Source organism: Carassius carassius, chromosome 19 (assembly GCF_963082965.1).
Source record: "Carassius carassius chromosome 19, fCarCar2.1, whole genome shotgun sequence".
Lineage (NCBI taxonomy): Eukaryota > Metazoa > Chordata > Actinopteri > Cypriniformes > Cyprinidae > Carassius > Carassius carassius.
This window is the reverse complement of record NC_081773.1, coordinates 22,824,105-22,842,343: the sequence shown is the minus strand read 5'-3', so window position 1 is coordinate 22,842,343 and position 18,239 is coordinate 22,824,105. Positions and strand designations below refer to the sequence as shown.

General features: G+C 37.2%; 1 protein-coding gene across 2 annotated transcripts in view; it reads right to left on the bottom strand.

Annotated features, from left to right (window-relative positions):
- Positions 1-18,239, bottom strand: part of LOC132095398 (zinc finger protein GLI2-like) — a 79,365-nt gene that overhangs the window by 25,364 nt on the left and 35,762 nt on the right. For both annotated transcript variants that reach the window (XM_059500333.1, XM_059500332.1), the window contains 2 exons: positions 10,938-11,040; positions 2,246-2,448 (listed from right to left, as the gene is read on the bottom strand). In XM_059500333.1, coding sequence (XP_059356316.1) covers positions 2,246-2,448; positions 10,938-11,040 — 306 coding nt within the window. The remainder of the gene's footprint in view (positions 1-2,245; positions 2,449-10,937; positions 11,041-18,239) is intronic.

The window sequence follows — 18,239 nt, the reverse complement described above, 5'->3', positions numbered from 1 at the left end:
AACTATTAAAATGTCTGGCTAATAATTAGTCATGAATTATTAAATGAAGCATCTTGTGAGCCAAGTTGTGCATGCTGCTGAACTAATATTAACAGTAAGTGTTACCTTCAAATAGGAAGTTTCACAACAATGAAAGAACTAAATATTAATACTAAAAAATTAGAATTAATATGACTTCCTTTTCATTTATTTTATAAATAATTTACATAATGTCATCAGATAGAAAATATTAATATTAATAAAAATATTATGAAATGTTGTTACAATTTAAAATAACTATATTCTTTTTTAATATATAATTAAAATGTAGTTTATTCCTGTGATGGCAAAGTTGAATTTGCAGCAGCTGTGAGGCTTCAGAAATTATTCTAAAATGCATTCTAGTGCAAAAAAAAATTTTGATTCTGATTTTGTGAAAACTATGATATTTTTGTTAAAGGATTCATCGATGAATAAAAAGTTTAAAAGAAGAGCATTTATTTAAAAAAGAAATCTTTAGTACCAATTTAAAAATGTGATAATTTTTTTTGACCTTGCTGAACAAATAAAAAAAATAAATCTATTATATAGATATATAGTTTACATCAGACATCTTGAAGTATGTTTACAAGTAAAAAGTGGTGCTCTATTCTTGCCTAAACTTCCAGCACATAGTAAATCCCAGACTAAAGGTGTCAAAAGCAATACATGCAATGGATGTATTTATTTTTCTTTCTGCCTAGGTCAGATAACCATTAGTGCCTCCTATGTCATTTCCGTAACACTCGCCTACGATGAAGAAATAACAGCGGGTTACGTCCTAGCTGCTTAAGTTATGGGACACTCAGGATTGAGGGGGGGTTCCACCTCATTCTTGCTGCTTGGCAATTCATACCATAACAGCTCTATCAGGAACAATTAGGCCCTAGCGAGGTTAAAAAAGAACAGGCTTGTGTTTGTGCTGGATTCATGGCAGAACAAGGCCGTTTATTTTCTCCACGCTCGCCGGATCGTATAACTGCGTCCCTAGAGGGGCTCAGAATCGAAGTGAGGAGGGGTGCAGCAGAGGCCGGGGCTGAAAAAGCCCTAAGGCAGTGGACCGATGAAAGCAGATCAGGAGTCAGAACACTGCTCTGGGGCAGGGGACATCTCCACCGATCTCCATCAGTTTTCTTTATGGACCTTTTGTTAAACATTAGAACATGACTGACTTCTGCACAACTGAAGTTCTGTCAGGAAATTAGTTGACTGTATAATGTAGGAGAAAAAAAATTAATCTAATTCTGACTCCGATTAGTAAAGAATTTTATGCAAATTATTGAATTACTCACTTGTATGCCTTTTATGCAAGACCTTTGAAGATGTTTGTCAACTGCTGGAACCAAGGTGTACATGAAATGGTGGAAAAGAGGCTTTTTAGTTATTATTTAGAATAACTCAAGCTCATCTCCTTCCATTATCTCTACCGCCAACACAATCTATTCCACATTGCTTATTTAAGTGTGAAAGCAGAGCCATTACTGCCAAGACTTTGTACTTGGTGACTTATCTTTCGTCTCAACCTGTTATAGTAACAAGGCTGAAAGGACCAGGCTTTTGGCTAGGTAGATAATGTTCAGCAAACTGTTTTCTTTCTGAGTATCATCTATTTACATATTCAGGCCTACATAAATAAGAACGGGTCTACAGTAATGTTTTTAGCATGCTTAATATCCAAATACTTGACACATTAAAGGAAAGAAACAATAGTAGAGAGTGTCTGTTGTGTTTCAGTTTGTGGAGGAGTGGAACCATTAGCTTTCTTTCTTCGCTGACCAATGTTTTGATTCCTTCTCCCAGACATACTTCCACAAACATAAAACACACTTTCCGCCGGTATAATGGGTGATTCAAAAGTGCTCTTGGATTTCTACTGGCATCTAAAACCATGGAGGTTGTTTCACAAAAAAAGCATGTTTTTAGTAAGCCATTGTATAAATACCTTGGCTGTCCCGGATGTTATAATTCACTCACCCTCATGCCATTCTAAACCTGTGACCTTCTTTTTTCTTTCAAGCATAAAATAAGATGCTAGATAGGATGCTCACTCCATAAAATGAAACCGAATGGTTTCCAGGAACTGTCAAGAACTAATTTAATGTGACATTGCTGAATGAAAGTATTCGTCTCATCTTCAGAAAACAAAAACAAAACAAATCTTATTGAACGCTAGTGATTTGTCAATGACAAGAGGACCCCGGTACATGGGGAACAATATGAGACTCACCATCAGCAGGACTAAGTCCACGTGCTGCGGAGATCATGGAAAGCGTGGGGCTGCTGTGGACTGATCGCAGATAGTGCTCCATGTGTGGGTTGACATACGGGTGAGGTGGGTTGAAGGGAGATTCTCCGGTAGTTGCAGCGTGAGGCGATAGTCGGATAAGAGAGATATCAGAGATAACTGGACTGCCAGTTAATCCATGCGGTCTGGCAAAAGACAAAGAGAAAGAAGACCTCAATTAGTTTCTTACACGAAGACAAACTGCCACATAGTTTAAGTGCTTAAGTGTAGCGTAATTAGGGACCCTCTGTGTAAATCCTTGAGGCCATGTAAAATACTTAATGCCATCACAATCTTCTTCACTATGTCGAAGACAGACCTTTATTATTTCAATTAAAACAAGCTCAGAACTTATTATTATAGTCATCAGGAAATCAAAAATGACAATTCATTTCCTCAGTGAATAGTCCTGATTTTATGGTTCATGATTCGTTGACTTTCCTTTTTAGATGACGCCACAAATCCCTCTTAATTTGCAGCCCAAGTCCTCTGGCTCCCTTCTGGTATGTAATGCCCACTTTTCACAATTCAATCAATTTGTGTTTAATCAAATCTCAGCCTAGATTTTTATTTATTTTTCTCTCTTAAAATAAAAATGTAAAAACTGTCTGAGATGCAGATTTATATACACATTAAAATAAGAAAATTAGCATCTCGCTAAGTTCTACATTCTTGACAGAAGTTGCTGGCAAACAATTTTAGGCTTAGGTCAGGTCCAGCTGACAGTATCAACTGGGTCAAATGACTGGTTTCAGGCTTCAATGTGAACTGTGAAACTGGTCATGTTTTTTTCATGACTCCCAAATGTAGACATACTACTCCTCCCTTTATGCCTGAGGTACTGAACAAGTCGAGACTGAGAACACTGTAGAACATGGTCGTTGTAATGTCTGCGTGGGATGGACACCTCTGAAGATACACAAGCCTGAAGTGTTATGATGAGACTGCTTAATACTTCCCCTCCATTTTTTTCAGACAGTGTTTGAAGAAACTGATGTGTAAAACAAGATAGTGTGGTAGAAGTTCACACATAGCCCACAGGTCATGGTGAAGATATAAATGTGTCACGTCTTGGCAGGTATCTACGCCGCCCGCATGCCAGTCCAAAAAACACCAGCCAGATGGCAGCTGTAATTCTAACATTTCATGAAAGTGGAGCACACAGTCTGATCTTCTGAATCAGAGATATGTCTGAAGACATGTTTGTGTGCCGTTCCCTCAACTACATGTTAATGTATAGTGGTTGAACACCTGGAAGAGAGTAAGATCAGAATCTGATGTCCTACTAGTATATGCATGCATTTGACAGATGCGTTTAACCAATGCGACATCCATTACATTCAAGCTATACCATTTTTAAAACTCATGAACTCCTTGGGAATCGAACCAATGACCTTCAAGTTAGTGTACAGTGGTTGAACACCTGGATGAGAGCAAGAACAGAATCTGATCTCCCACTTTAACATTTATGCATTTGGCAGATGCTTTTAACCAAAGCAACTTACTCTGCATTCGAACTGTAATTTATTTTCAATTCATGAATTCCTTGGGAATCGAACCCATTACCTACATGTTAGTGTACAGTGGTTGAACACCTGGACGAGAGCAAGATCAGAATCTGATGTTCTTCTTTTACATTTACGCATTTGGCAGATTCTTTTAGCCATAGCAACTTATATTGCATTAAATCTGTAAAGTTTTTCACTTCATTTATTCCTTAGAAATTAAACCCATGACCTTGGCATTGCCATCTCCATAATCTCTGAGCTACACAAAGGTCCCGAAAGAAAAAGTAATTATTGTAAAATAAACCCAAAAAATGTGATCTGGACCATGACGTCAAACTGATTCTGATTGGCTGATTCTGTGACTGACCAATCATAACCCAGCATCCCTGAGAACTCTTTTGTTGCGTTTGAGTCCCTAAATGGAGCGCTCTTGAACACAGAGGGGATGTCAGACAGTGTTAAATAAAGCAGACCTGTCTATGTCCCCATACTACTTTACTTTCCACTGGGAGAGGAAATGACCATACATATGAATCAGAGCCTGCGTTCCAAAAGGGTGTGTTCTGCGCACGGCCTGCAAATTGCGGGGGGTTGGGTGGTCGGTTCTTCTGGGGATTTGATGGCAAGCAGGCTATAACTATAGCTACACATTCATTTTGTTTCAAGGAAAATTAGACCGCACTAAACGGGAGAGGAAAAAAAAGCTTTTGCCTCCATGAAAGGGGGATGTTGCTTTTATGAAAATGTATGTTATTCAGATTTGTTTGACATGTGAATGGAGAGGATTACAGATTGCCTCCATCAAAATGTATTTAGTTATGTGCCAAATACTTAAGGTAACAGTTCTGTCATCATCTACTCACCTTCATGTTTCTCCAAACCAAGAAGATGTTTAGCAGAAAGCTGAATCTTGCTGTTTGGCATACAATGAGAGTAAATGGTGACCAGCTGCAAAAACTGACTAAAAGCTCCATTCAAGTATTATAAAAGAAAAGTAGTTAATATAACTATATCCTAAAAAATTCTGAGCTCCCCAAAAGCTTTGCATGAAGAACAGAATTTTCAAATATGACATCAATTCTAGGTTGATGGTGATGATGCCTAACATCATTGGTTATTTTGTATTTATTTATTTTTTTCAGTAAATAACTTTTGTTATAAAATGTGTGTCCGTTTATCACACAAAGCAAATTTATGACTTCATAAGACATTCTGAAGACAAGTTATTGCCTTGGTGTTTTTGTCATGTTTGTAATTTTACAACCTTGTTTACCATTCAGTTTCTGCTTAACATCTCCTCTTGCAATTGCGCAGAAGAATACAGCTTTCAAATGACATGAGGCTGAGTAAATGATGACAGAATTTAAAACCATTGCTTTAATACATGCATTTTTCAAAAATGGATAAACAGTTTTTTGTAGCTTTAATGAGATGTGAGCAAAGTCTTCAGTCACTGTCTGAACGGCGGGTATCAGATGCATTATGCTTGGCACAGTCTGGCTTCATCTCAGTCTCTCATTTATACCATCTCTGTTCGGAAGGCCAACCTGCACCCAGCCTGAGACGTGCTCGGTTTCCAGTAAACGCCTGCAGACTACCAAGCTTGTCCTGTTGCCAACTTTCTGCCATCAGCCTCCTTGAAAGGACAGCCATAAAGACGTCTCTGTTCTTGAGGAGCTGAAAGAAAACAGACTCGCCATACACAAACCACCAAATCCTTCCCCCTCATTTGTGGAAAGGGGGCAGGGGGGATTGGAGCAAGTGCTCAAAATTAATATTCGCCTGCAATAGTGCTATGATTTTGCAAACTGCCAGCGAAGAGGAGTTATCTGTGGCCATACAAGCATGTGCTTTTGGTTGCCATCTTGACCATTGACAAGATTATCACAACAGATGGCATTACCACAGAAAATGTCACCATGGTTGTAATTATAGTGACCACTGGTTTCAGTGTCCCAATCTGAAGATCAACAGATGTCAATTAAAAACAAAACATACATTTATAATGCAGTAATATTTACAATGATTTTGAAGCATTTCACACCATAATTGTACTACTATGGGAAAGAATGTCAACAACAGCAAGAGACAACTCCTAAATATACAAAAACATAATTAACCCAGTTTTGGGTACATTCCCACATTTCTCAATGATTGCCAGACAGTCAAAATTGGCAAGACAACATGCCAACATTTAAATAAATCAGGAAAACTGCTCAGGGTGCTGTTTAGCCATTATTTAAAACTTTACCTGTCAAGGGATAAGAAAAAGAGGGCCCCTACTGACATGAATGATAACTAAGGTCTTGTTGTTACGCCCTCTCTCTGACAAGATGGTACTTAAATGGTTAAAGAGACCTTAGTCATAGACAGGCTATGTCATGGTGCATTTAGAGAGCTTCTTCTTAATAGCTACCTTTCATTTTAGCAGTCTTCCATCGTTGCACCATGGGTGGTACCTGCCCATAGTAGCACATTCTTTTAGTGTCTGTACGTGAACTTGAACATTTTCATATTTTGACAATATGTGCTTCTATTAAGCAGTTTTTGTGGAAATATCCAGAATACGCGTATTCCCTGCTAATTCCAGAGAGAATATCAGTATGAAACATCTTAACAGTGTTCCTGGTCAGGTGTTTTGATTTAGATGAATCACGTATCCCACAGAGACTGCAGTTAAAGGGATAGTTCACCCAAAAATCAAAATTATGTCATTAATAACTCACCCTCATGTCGTTCCAAACCAGTAAGACTTCTGTTTATCTTCGGAACACAGTTTAAGATATTTTATATTTAGTCCGAGAGCTCTCAGTCCGTCCATTGAAGCTGTGTGTACGGTATACTGTCCATGTCCAGAAAGGTAAGAAAAACATCTTCAAAGTATGTGACATCAGAGGGTCAGTTAGAATATTTTGAAGCATTGAAAATACATTTTGGTCCAAAAATAACAAAAACTACGACTCTTTATTTAGCATTGTCTTCTCTTCCGTGTCTGTTGTGAGAGAGTTCAAAACAAAGCAGTTTGTCATATCCGGTTTGCGAACGAATCATTTGATGTAACTGGATCTTTTGAAACAGTTCAACAAATCGAACTGAATCGTTTTAAACGGTTCGCGTCTCCAATACGCATTAATCCACAAATGACTTATAACCTGTTAACTTGTTTAATGTGGCTGACACTCCCTCTGAGTTAAAACAAACCAATATCCCGGAGTAATTCATTTACTCAAACAGTACACTGACTGAACTGCTGTGAAGAGAGAACTGAAGATGAACACCGAGCCGAGCCAGATAACGAACAATAGACTGACTCGTTCACGAGTCAAGAACCGGTTGCATCGGTTTTCGGATCACCAATAGTTCTTTCTGACAGTTCGATTCAATAAACCGGTTGAAGAAAACGGTTCACCGGTTCTTTTGCGCTCGACGTAATGCCGTCATTGGCGATGATTGCAAGCCGGTTTACCCGCGCTCATAACATTAGCACAGAATAAGTTCAGAATCAATGACCAAAAGAATCAGTTCGGTTCAGACGCTCTGTGTGTCGGTCTGCTTCACGCTGAATCACACATGCGCAGTATCATCAGCTCCTCGGTTCTCGAATCGGACACGTCTGACAGAAACGGTTCTTGACTCGTGAACAAGTCATTATCTGGATCGGCTCGGTGTTCGTCTTCAGTTCTCTCTTCACAGCAGTTCAGTCAGTGTACTGTTTGAGTAAATGAATTACTCCGGGATATTGGTTTGTTTGAACTCAGAGGGAGTGTCAGCCACATTAAAAAAGTGAACAGCTTAAGTCATTTGTGGATTAATGCTTATTGGAGACACGAACAGTTTCAAACGATTTAGTTTGATTTGGTGAACTGGTTCAAAAAGATCCAGTTACATCGAATGATTCGTTCGCGAACCGGATATGACAAACTGCTTTGTTTTGAACTGTCTCACAACAGACACGGTAGAGAAGACAATGCTGAATAAAGTCGTAGTTTTTGCTATTTTTGGACCAAAATGTATTTTCGATGCTCCAAAAAATTCTAACTGACCCTCTGATGTCACATGGACTACTTTGAAGATGTTTTTATTACCTTTCTGGACATGGACAGTATACCGTGCACACAGTTTCAATGGAGGGACTGAGAGCTATCGGACTAAATCTAAAATATCTTAAACTGTGTTCCAAAAATAAACTTATGGGTTTGGAACAACATGAGGGTAAGTTATTAATGACATAATTTTGCAAATTGGGCGAACTAACACTTTAACTGCCACTGGGAGTCGTGGGAACCTTTTCCGAACTTGAGGCATGCTCTCCAGTAGGTATTGCATGTCCAAACCTCACAAACATGTATTAACTTAAATATGCAACCAAGTGTGAGTGTAAAATCTCAATTACCATCACATAAACCAAAAGATATGTGCAAAAATTCCCCTCACTCTACAGAAACACTAATTAAGTCGGACAGTTTCTGGTTTACATTGTACATGGTTTGAAAAAAAAAAACATTGGGTGGTTCTCAATACCACTGCAATCTGAAACTGTTTTCTATAAAGAAAAATGCTAGTGAGTGAATAAGGGAGGACGTGTTTTTCTCATTCACTCTGCTGTCATTGAGGTTCTGGGAAAGGAAAGCTAAATTCTAGATGCTAATTGCTCTGTTTACATGCTGAAATACTCTACAAACATTTAGACATTCATCTTCAAGAGGTTTAACTCTTTCCTATTTACGCTTGTTTGGATAGGTTTGATTGCTATGGAAGGTTCTTTGGCATATTTGAATATACAGAAACCACTATTTTAACTGTTATGAGACAATTCAATAAATTATGAAGTTAATTTTAGAAAAAAGCTACATTGTATTTGTGTTCCGTCTACGTCTCCAAGCAAATTCCAATAATCCTGTAATGATGAATCAGTGTGTTTAAATGTATCAGTTAAGATAATTCAATTAATCACTCTTTAAGAAAGAAACTTGTTTTTGTTATGAATGAATCAGTGTTTGAACAAATCGGTTAAGAAAATAATTCAAAGAATCATTCCTTTGAGACATTCAATTGTTTCTGTTTCAGTGAATCAGTATGTTTGAATGAATGGGTTAAAGCGTTAGTTCACCCAAAAATGAAAATGATGTCATTAATAACTTACCCTAATGTCGTTCAAAACCAGTGAGACCTCCATTTATCTTTGGAACACAGTTTAAGATATTTTAGATTTAGTCCGAGAGCTCTCATTCCCTCCATTGAAACAGTGTGAACGGTATACTGTCCATGCCCAGAAAGCTAAGAAAAACATCATCAAAGTAGTCCATGTGACATCAGAGGGTCAGTTAGAATATTTTGAAGCATCGAAAATACATTTTGGTACAAAAATAGCAAAACTACGACTTTATTCAGCATTGTCTTTTCTTCCGTGTCTGTTGTGAGAGGGTTCAAAACAAAGCAGTTTGTGATATCCGGTTCGCGAACGAATCATTCGATGTAACTGGATCTTTAAAAAAGTTAACAGCTTAAGTCATTTGTGGATTAATGCATATTGGAGACGCGAACCGTTTAAAACGATTCAGTTCGATTTGGTGAACTGGTTCAAAAAGATCCGGTTACATCGAATGATTCGTTCGCAAACCGGATATGACAAACTGCTTTGTTTTGAACTCTCTCTCACAACAGACACGGTAGAGAAGACAATGCTGAATAAAGCCGTAGTTTTTGCTTTTTTTGGACCAAAATGTATTTTCGATGTTTCAAAATATTCTAACTGACCCTCTGATGTCACATGGACTACTTTGATGATGATTTTATTACCTTTCTGGACATGGACAGTATACCGTACACACAGCTTCAATGGAGGGACTGAGAGCTCTCGGACTAAATCTAAAATATCTTGAACTGTGTTCTGAAGATAAATGGAGGTCTTACTGGTTTGGAATGACATGAGGGTGAGTTATTAATGACATAATTTTCATTTTTGGGTGAACCAACGCTTTAAGAGAATTATTCAATGAATCACTTCAAGACATTCACTTGTTTTGCCCTGAATGAGTCAGTGTGTTTGAAAGAAAGGGTTGAATAAATGACTCGCTGAACACTGAAAAAAAGACTACCACTGATGCAGAGGTATTTTTGCAAATATTTACCTTTGAAAACTTCTTACAACTCCTTTTACATGTAACAAAGATGTCTATGTTAAGTGGTAACATGAAACCTATGTTTCATGAATCATTCTATAGGGTCCGATCCCTAAATCAGACCCTGGCCATACACCTTCAAAAGATAACACTGTGCTTAATTTGCTGTGCAGTATACATGTAATTAGGTGAATTGGACACAGTCAGTGAAAAGGACAGCTAAATCAAGTTCTTGATGAATTAGGGGGCATCTGTCAAGGCCAAGTCACATTAATCAAAGGAGCCAGAGTACATAGAGAGAAGGCAGGAATTCTCTTTTTCAGACCGTTTCGGCTCTTGTGATAAATTGTTCTAGTGTTGCTGGGCTCGCTGTATGTATCGCTACCCAATCTGTGATTTTAAATGCAAATGCACAGTTGCACTGATGTTAGTCTTTGTATATCTGAAAATGATCATATTTTCTATTATATATATAATATTAAAATAATATTTATATATATTTTTCCTATTACAAACATAATCAATATAAAAACTGACCAAAAAAAACTTATTATTTGGCTTATCTCTTTCACATTATGTATTTTTTTTTTACTTTCTTATTATTTCCAGGTTTAAAAGACAAAACCTGCCAAAGACCATTTTCAGTAAATGTCAGACTTACAGATGTTGTCCAAAACTATAAAATACTACATGGATGAGATGACAACATGCCATCAGCTTTGTACTAAACGCTAATTTTGTCTGTGATATGAAACCGACTGAATCACTGGCATTTGTTTCGCAGTACTTGGACGTTTGCTTTCCATGTGCTGCACATCTACAGCTAGAGCAGAACAATCTTTCAGGCAGAAGACAAACAGATGTACTGGACAAGACCTGACTGCTGCATGCTCTGAATCGGTGTGCTATATTTCGAAGATGACTCAACAGGTTGTTTCTTGATTAATGATGATTCCATCAGTGCAAAGGGAGGAAAATGAATGTTGAAGTGGCTACCAAACTTACCCATGTATGGGGTGCAGAGGATGTGGCTCGTAATGGTATCTCCCCTCGTGGTGACGCATGTCGATCGGTATCGGTGTGTGGAAGGTTGAGAATAAGTGAGGAGCTATGGAGTCAAAGACAGAAGAGAAGAAAGACAAACATGTCAACAGAGGCTAAAATACATTATACAAAGATGGCTTTTTGTGCAAAGCTGCTATTCCAAAAAATTTTATAATATAAACAATTAGTTTTATGCATTTATTTATATATTTGAAAGTTTTACTAATTTTGTTTTGCCATTTTTAGTTTTTGTTCTTTTATTGCCTCTATAGTTTTTAATTGATTGTATTTCAGTTTTAGTTATTTTAGTACATCAAGTTAAATGTGAAATGTTTTTGCTAACTAGCTGAAATAAAATAAATGATCTTATTCTATTTCAGTTAATAATTATATTTCATAAAACAAATGTTTTTATGGTTTTAAATTTAGTTATAATAACCATGATTCAAGCCACGCTATACAAACATTTTACACAATAATACCACAGAAAGAGAAAAATGAACAACAAGAAATACATAAAATCTCTGTCCTGGAACAAATTCTTCTTCAAAATGTACTTGTTCACAATTTTTGAGCATATTAGAATACAGAGTTGTTAGTTTAGCAACAGGCTAATGCTCTTTGTATGACACAGTAGACAACAAGGCAGATTTATACTAACTGAGCCACAGTCTGGCCCTCTCATCTCCAAGATAATTGAAAACTTTTGAACGGTTCCTCAATATTATTGGTCTTACATGTGCAATGAGTGGATTACAGTTTCTCTAGATGAGTTTTTATTTGTCTGGGCTAAAAAAAAGGGCCAAAACATGCTCTTCCTGTCATAAAATGGTTGATTGCTTTAAGGGGGTCTTGTAAAAAACCAACATGTTTTCTTTAATGAGTGGAACTTACTTTAGGTGGTGGTTATAGATCTTTGAGTAAGCACTAAATAGTGTATACTGTCTGTGTCTTTAATTTGTTATTACTGTTTGCTCTTAATGAGCTCCTAAGGCTATTTTTGGATGGACTCATCATCTCATCTCCTGTGCGTGTCTGTCTGTGCCCATTCCTTGCCTGTATTAAAATTCTTGGGCATCACGTGCACCAGTGAGCCAGGCTTGACCTGAGAACAGAGACTATGGGGGTAAAGTCCTCAGATTATTATCTCTACCTGTAAGGAGATAAGGGTAGATGAGGGTGGGGAAGGGCCGCAGGGGCCACTTAGGGGCCCATCAGGAGGAGACCTGTATGAGTCAGCATTCCAGAGCTGCCACTCTCACTCCAATCATCACCGCGGCTCGCAAGCATACATTATATATAAATATATATTTTGGAGCTGCAAAAATAAGCACATTTCTGAAACCAAAGCTTTACAAAAAACAGTGCATGTTATTGTACTTTGTGAGCTTGCATTCAACTTTAAACGTCGGTATTTCCAGTGGAATTTGTCCTGGAGAAATGATCAACTCTTCTCAACTTTTTCATCACTGTCACTGCGGAAACTACAACTGACAGGTAACCAGGCTATTTCACATTGGCAAAAATCCATCTCAACAGCTCCAAGTGACTGCATACTTTCAGGCTGTAGTAGTGCGTTTTTCCTTGCCAATTAGGTGGACTCCCTTTCCTTGGCGAGTTGGATATGGAGAGGCATTTTTCAAACCAGTGTGTAGGGGCCAACGTAATGAGGTTTTTTGTGTAGGAGGATAAGCATGCATATACATAACATTCATTGATGCTTTGGCCAAGTGCACAGCATGTCAGCGCTTGAGTAAGCCTTTGGAAACTCATGGGATTCCTGTGTGTTTAACCATGATGGGAACTGGTGCTGTAAAGTGTGGAGAGTCATATATGAGCTAAAACACTTAAAAAGTTAAAAAGTGAGTAAAAAGTGAAAAAGAGCAGTTTTTCTTTTTCCCTGAACTAATGCAGTGATTCACATTAAACATCATAAAAATAAACTGCAAAAGACCAAACGTCATATGGCAACCTCTCCAAACACAACAACTGTGCAGACATTAAATGAAAGACTTAATCTAGGATAAAGTAACTCTGACTCGAAGGTGGACAAGGCCTCGTGAGGATGTAGAGGCAGGGACGGCCTGAGAGGGGCTTATTCCATCACCTAGACAGCTCCATTGTTCTTGGGCCGAAAGGAGGGCCAAGGTCCTCAGGAGGATACACACTACACAGGTGTGATTGTATGGTTTGACCCACTCTTTTTCCTATAAAGAACAACATGATACAGTATGCTCCAAACAGTATGAAGCAAGTGTTCAAAAAGTCAAGGGGCTTGTGCATAAATATTCACCCCAAAACAGACTGGAGCCGTGTTCTTAAAAAAATCTTTATATTTGAGAATGTTTTAATAGAAAGTCTTGAAAAAAATCTTTCGATGTTTCATTCTTTGAAAAATTACAGACTTAATTGTTTTCTAAATGTATACTGACCTATTCATAATGCTGTCTTGTCTAATACTTTAATACACAGGTAAATCTTAAACAAGATACGAACCAAACCAAACCAAAAACAAGTTAAATAGATGGATTAAAGTAAAACCAGATTATTCTATTGTATAAATGTTTTTTTAAATCACAACATGTGGGGTCAAAATGGGCCCCATTATGCATTATATGATTAATATTATTACATTAAAAAGTACCAAATTATGATTTATTAAATTATTTATGAAATTCATAAATGTAGACTTTGGAAAATACTATTTTTTATTTTAAGGTCCAATTCTTGCAACGTTTGCCTCAATGAACTCTTAATTTGCTGCTTATTAATAGTAAGGTAGTTGTTAAATTAATGTATTTTTTCTTTGTGTGTGTGTGTGTGTGTATATATATATATACACACACACACACACACATATAATGTGTACAGGGGATATATGTACAGGGCATATATGTCGCATGTTCTACGAAAAAACTCTGTGAGATGAATACATTTCTTTTGTCCTCATTAGTAAGTCGCTTTGGAAAAAGGGTCTGCTAAATGACTAAATGTAAGTGTAATTTGTGTAGGATTAGGGATGTAGAATATGGCCATGCAGAATATGTGCTTTATAAACACTAATTACCAGATATGATAATAACAGGCATGCTGATAAGCAACTAGTTAATAGTCAGAATTAGTCTCTATACTAAAGTGTTACCAACTTTTGAGCCGTAAAATACCCCCACCCCCCACCCCAACCCCAAAAAATGTATAAATTGCAATACAATAAAAAAATTCCAATCCATCTATTAATCATTTTAAGTAGTAAGCACCGTGTTTTGGTTACGAAAAGTATTATTGTTTCAGAGCCCCATTATAATTCCTAAAATGTACAAAACATCCTGTCAGGACCTGGTGAGAACCAGGCATCCACGTTCTGTTGCAGGTCAGGATTAGCTTGTGGTCTGATGTCCTTTTAAAGACAATAACAGGTGGTAGACATTATCAACGGGTACTCAAAGTAGAGGAAAAACATTCACTTTTCATATCCGAACGGAGCCAAGAGACAGGCGGCTTTGTACTGAGAGTTGCTCATCTTTAGAGGAAGCACTCAAGAACAATAATAATATCCTGAGAGGCCAGGCAGCAGCAGTGTAATTAAAAAGGCTTTTCTGTCTCCAGGAACAAGAGGGGAGCGAGCAGGAGGGAGTCGATTCAGACAGGAAATTCCAGCAGAATGGCCTGGCAAGGGGCCTAACTACACAGCACCATGCAAACCGCCCCACACCAGATCCCTAAGCTGCCTTGAACCCTGGGAAGCCGCAGGCCGAGCGGGAGCCACCACTGGAGTCAGCCGATCCTGGTAGCATGCAATTTGTTCCCATTTTTGAACAACCTAGTGAGGCCTTTCTTGACTTAATGTCACACATCATGGTGCAGCAGTACGCAAAATGCACTGGGGGAAAAAAAGAGGCTTGTCTTCTCTATCCACCCTGCACCTGGGAAATGTCACACTGTATAACATCCCTATTTAGTCTGTGTTGATGGTTTTTTCTCAAGGCGTTAGTTGTGGCGGCAGAAGGATTAGAAGTTTAGGGGAGAGCACGAAAACTGCTTCCAGCACTGAAAGGAAGTATTAAGTGAATTACTTTTCCCAAACAACCCAGGGGCTTTGTAAAATGATACATTTCTTATTAATTGGGGATTTCTGGCAAAGGCCAAGTAGATGAAGTTATGGCATCCATACCACAATCATAACTGGTATACCTTTTGTTAACTGTAGATCCTGTGCCAATTTAGAATATTGCAGAGTAGCTACTTGGTTTCTGTTAAACGGAAAAAGTACATATTTTAGTGCTTTGTAGTTGTTTACCAGCCTAAACCAGAAGCGCCCAAACCCAACTCTCTATGCTCTTTTGGTCTCTAGATATGGCTTCAGAGTAAATCAACAGGAATTTATTATCAGTCTGACACATTAAAATATATTAGCATTACGTCAGTTTTTTTAGAGTGATGGTTTACATGATTACAATAAACAATTCTTTTACAACATTTGCGCATCTTAATGTTAATCCTATGCATTGTATTGTATACAAACTAACAATAAAAATACCTTTAATTAATAATATAAATAAAACCTCTGAATTAAAATACAGTAAAAACAGCAATATTGTGAAATATTATTACAATAATTCCTGTGATTTTCAGCAGCCATTCAGTGTCACAAGATCCTTGACAAATCATTCTAACATGTTGACTAATTTACATAATAAACATTATAAATGTCTTTACTGTCAACTTTGAACAACGGAGTATGTTCTTGAATAAAAGTATCAACTTCTTCAAAAACTAAAAAAAATCTTACTGATTCCAAACCTTAATGATCTTGCTAAAAGAATTTAGCAAGAGACAAGCTGAACAATTAAGGTTTTGGAGTTATCCTGAATAATGAAATAACGGTTTAGTTCATAGCAGTACCTTTGTTTACAAAACCCTGTCATAAATACAGTAGCCCCAGATCCTCTGCAGTCCTTCTGTGCCTTTCCTGTTAATGTTTATAAAGCAGGGTCTCGCTGGCTTCTCTCTGGCAGTCTAAGGCCATGTCAAACAACTGGCCAAATCCATCCAATCACTCACATCATTTCCAGCAAGCTGCTGGCCCTTATAAGCCCTGAGAGCTGAATGTGATTTATTAAGCCTCTCTGAGGCACAGGACTAGTTACCTTAATTGTCTCGATACTTCCACTGTGTCTCAGTCCTGGGACAAAGCTATCAGGACAGGGGGCACCAGAAAATAACCCCAATGCATCACAGTACAAGGTAAAGAGCTAGAGCTGTTTGAGTGTGTGCTTTGCTACACATTAGCATGCTTTTGGTGTTACAGTGCCAGTTAGATGATGATAAAAAATCTCAGTAAGACTACACTGTAAATTCTAACATTTTCAAAACAGGCACTGTTTGCAAACAGAACCAAAAAAAATACATAAATAAATAAATTAAGTTAATAAAATAAAGTAGGCCTTTACAACCCTGAAAAAACAAGACCTTTTCTACCTTGACACAGCATGTGGCTTTGGATATGTCTTCAAAACAAAACAACAGTAACAACTTATTTTAACCAGTTGAAATTAGTGCAAATGAATATGCCAATATGCCTACATCTTAAACACTGCAGTACAGGCATCCAAGGCAGACTGTAAGGAGACACAAGTTTAACTTAAAAGCTGATTTTTAAGGGTTTGCAGTTTAGGTTTGAGATTCTTCCCTCCCAAAGACAGAAATACCCGCTGAATAAAATCAAACGTGTTCCTAACTGTCTTTGGGTAGTCTAAATTTAGAGCATAGATCAAAGCAAAGAGAAGACATACAGAATGGGCAAATTTGGGACATCATCCACGACAATTGTTCCCTCCAGAATGATTGCCCTTATTTCGTCCACGTTGAGGGCATTTGGACGTTTGGCCGGCATTCCTTCATGTAAAACGGTGAGCAGGCCAACATCAACTTCACTGAAGTCTGCGTCTACATCCACATCCTAAGCAGAAACAAGAAAATAAGAAAAGTGTGCATTTCTTCATTCCAACAATATTTGCTGTTGAGCAAAATTAAAAAATGCTTTTAAATTTCATTGCGATTGATTCATATTGATGACCAGAGTGGGTATGCAGTGATCTGCATCAAACACAATGAAATGTAATCAAGCTTTAAATTGTGATAACCAAAGACAGATGAAAAGATATATAGCGTAAGAGTTATAAAACAAAAAATACTGTTTCAAAAGACATCACTGTGGATAAGTGTGAATTATGATTTTTGGGTGAACTACTAACTAAAAAATGTAGTTTTTCGTTCACCAGAGTAAACTGTGTGCCTTCAGAAGACTTGGACTATTACATACAAGTTCCATGGACTACTTTATTAAACTTTTACATTGTTCTTAATAATTAACATCAAACTGAATAATGTACATTTAGAATTTTATTTTTATTTTACTATTTACTAACGCCGCTTGATCCACCATTTAGCATTATCTGCTTTTTATTATGGAGATAAAATCACAAGCATCATTTACAAGACTATATCTTATCCATTCAGAGTGTGTGATGCTGATAAAGCCAAATCCAATCTCTGATCAGTTTGTTTTTATAATTTAATTAATAAATTTAAAGGGATAGTTCACCCAAAAATAACAATTCTGTCCTCATATACTCAGGATGTTACAAATCTGTATACACTTCTTTATACTGCTTAAAAAAAGAGGAGTATATATTTTCAAGAATGTCTGTAATCAGGCTGCCCCAATTGACTCCCATAGTAGGAAAAAAAATACTATGGAAGTCAATGTTGGCCCAAAAAAAAAAAATCGGTTACAAACTTTCTTCAAAATATCTTCCTTTGTTTTCAACCTGAGGGTGAGTAAATGACAATTTTCATTTTTGGGTGAACCTTTAAGGCACTCAAATATCATACATCATAATTGTTTGACAAGAAACAAATATAGTATTTACTGAAAAACTACAAAAATTACTACTCCGATCTCAGATTCCTTCCTGATATACGATTGAATTCTGTAAAGATCTAAGCACAAACATGCAGTGGCTTTTAACATTCCAACATTCAATACATTAAAAAAAAACACAGGGTTTTGAAGAGGAAAAGGATACAAACCTGGCTTTCCGTGAAAAGTGCTGGCCACTTTTTCAACATTTCACAGACAGGAGGTTCAGAGTGGAGGATTTCTTTCCGTCTAAAAGCAAATGTACTGTCCATCTTCTTGCCAATCAGGCTAAAGTTTGGGGTACTCTTTTTAATTTCTTGTACAAGTTCTATTCTTGTGCA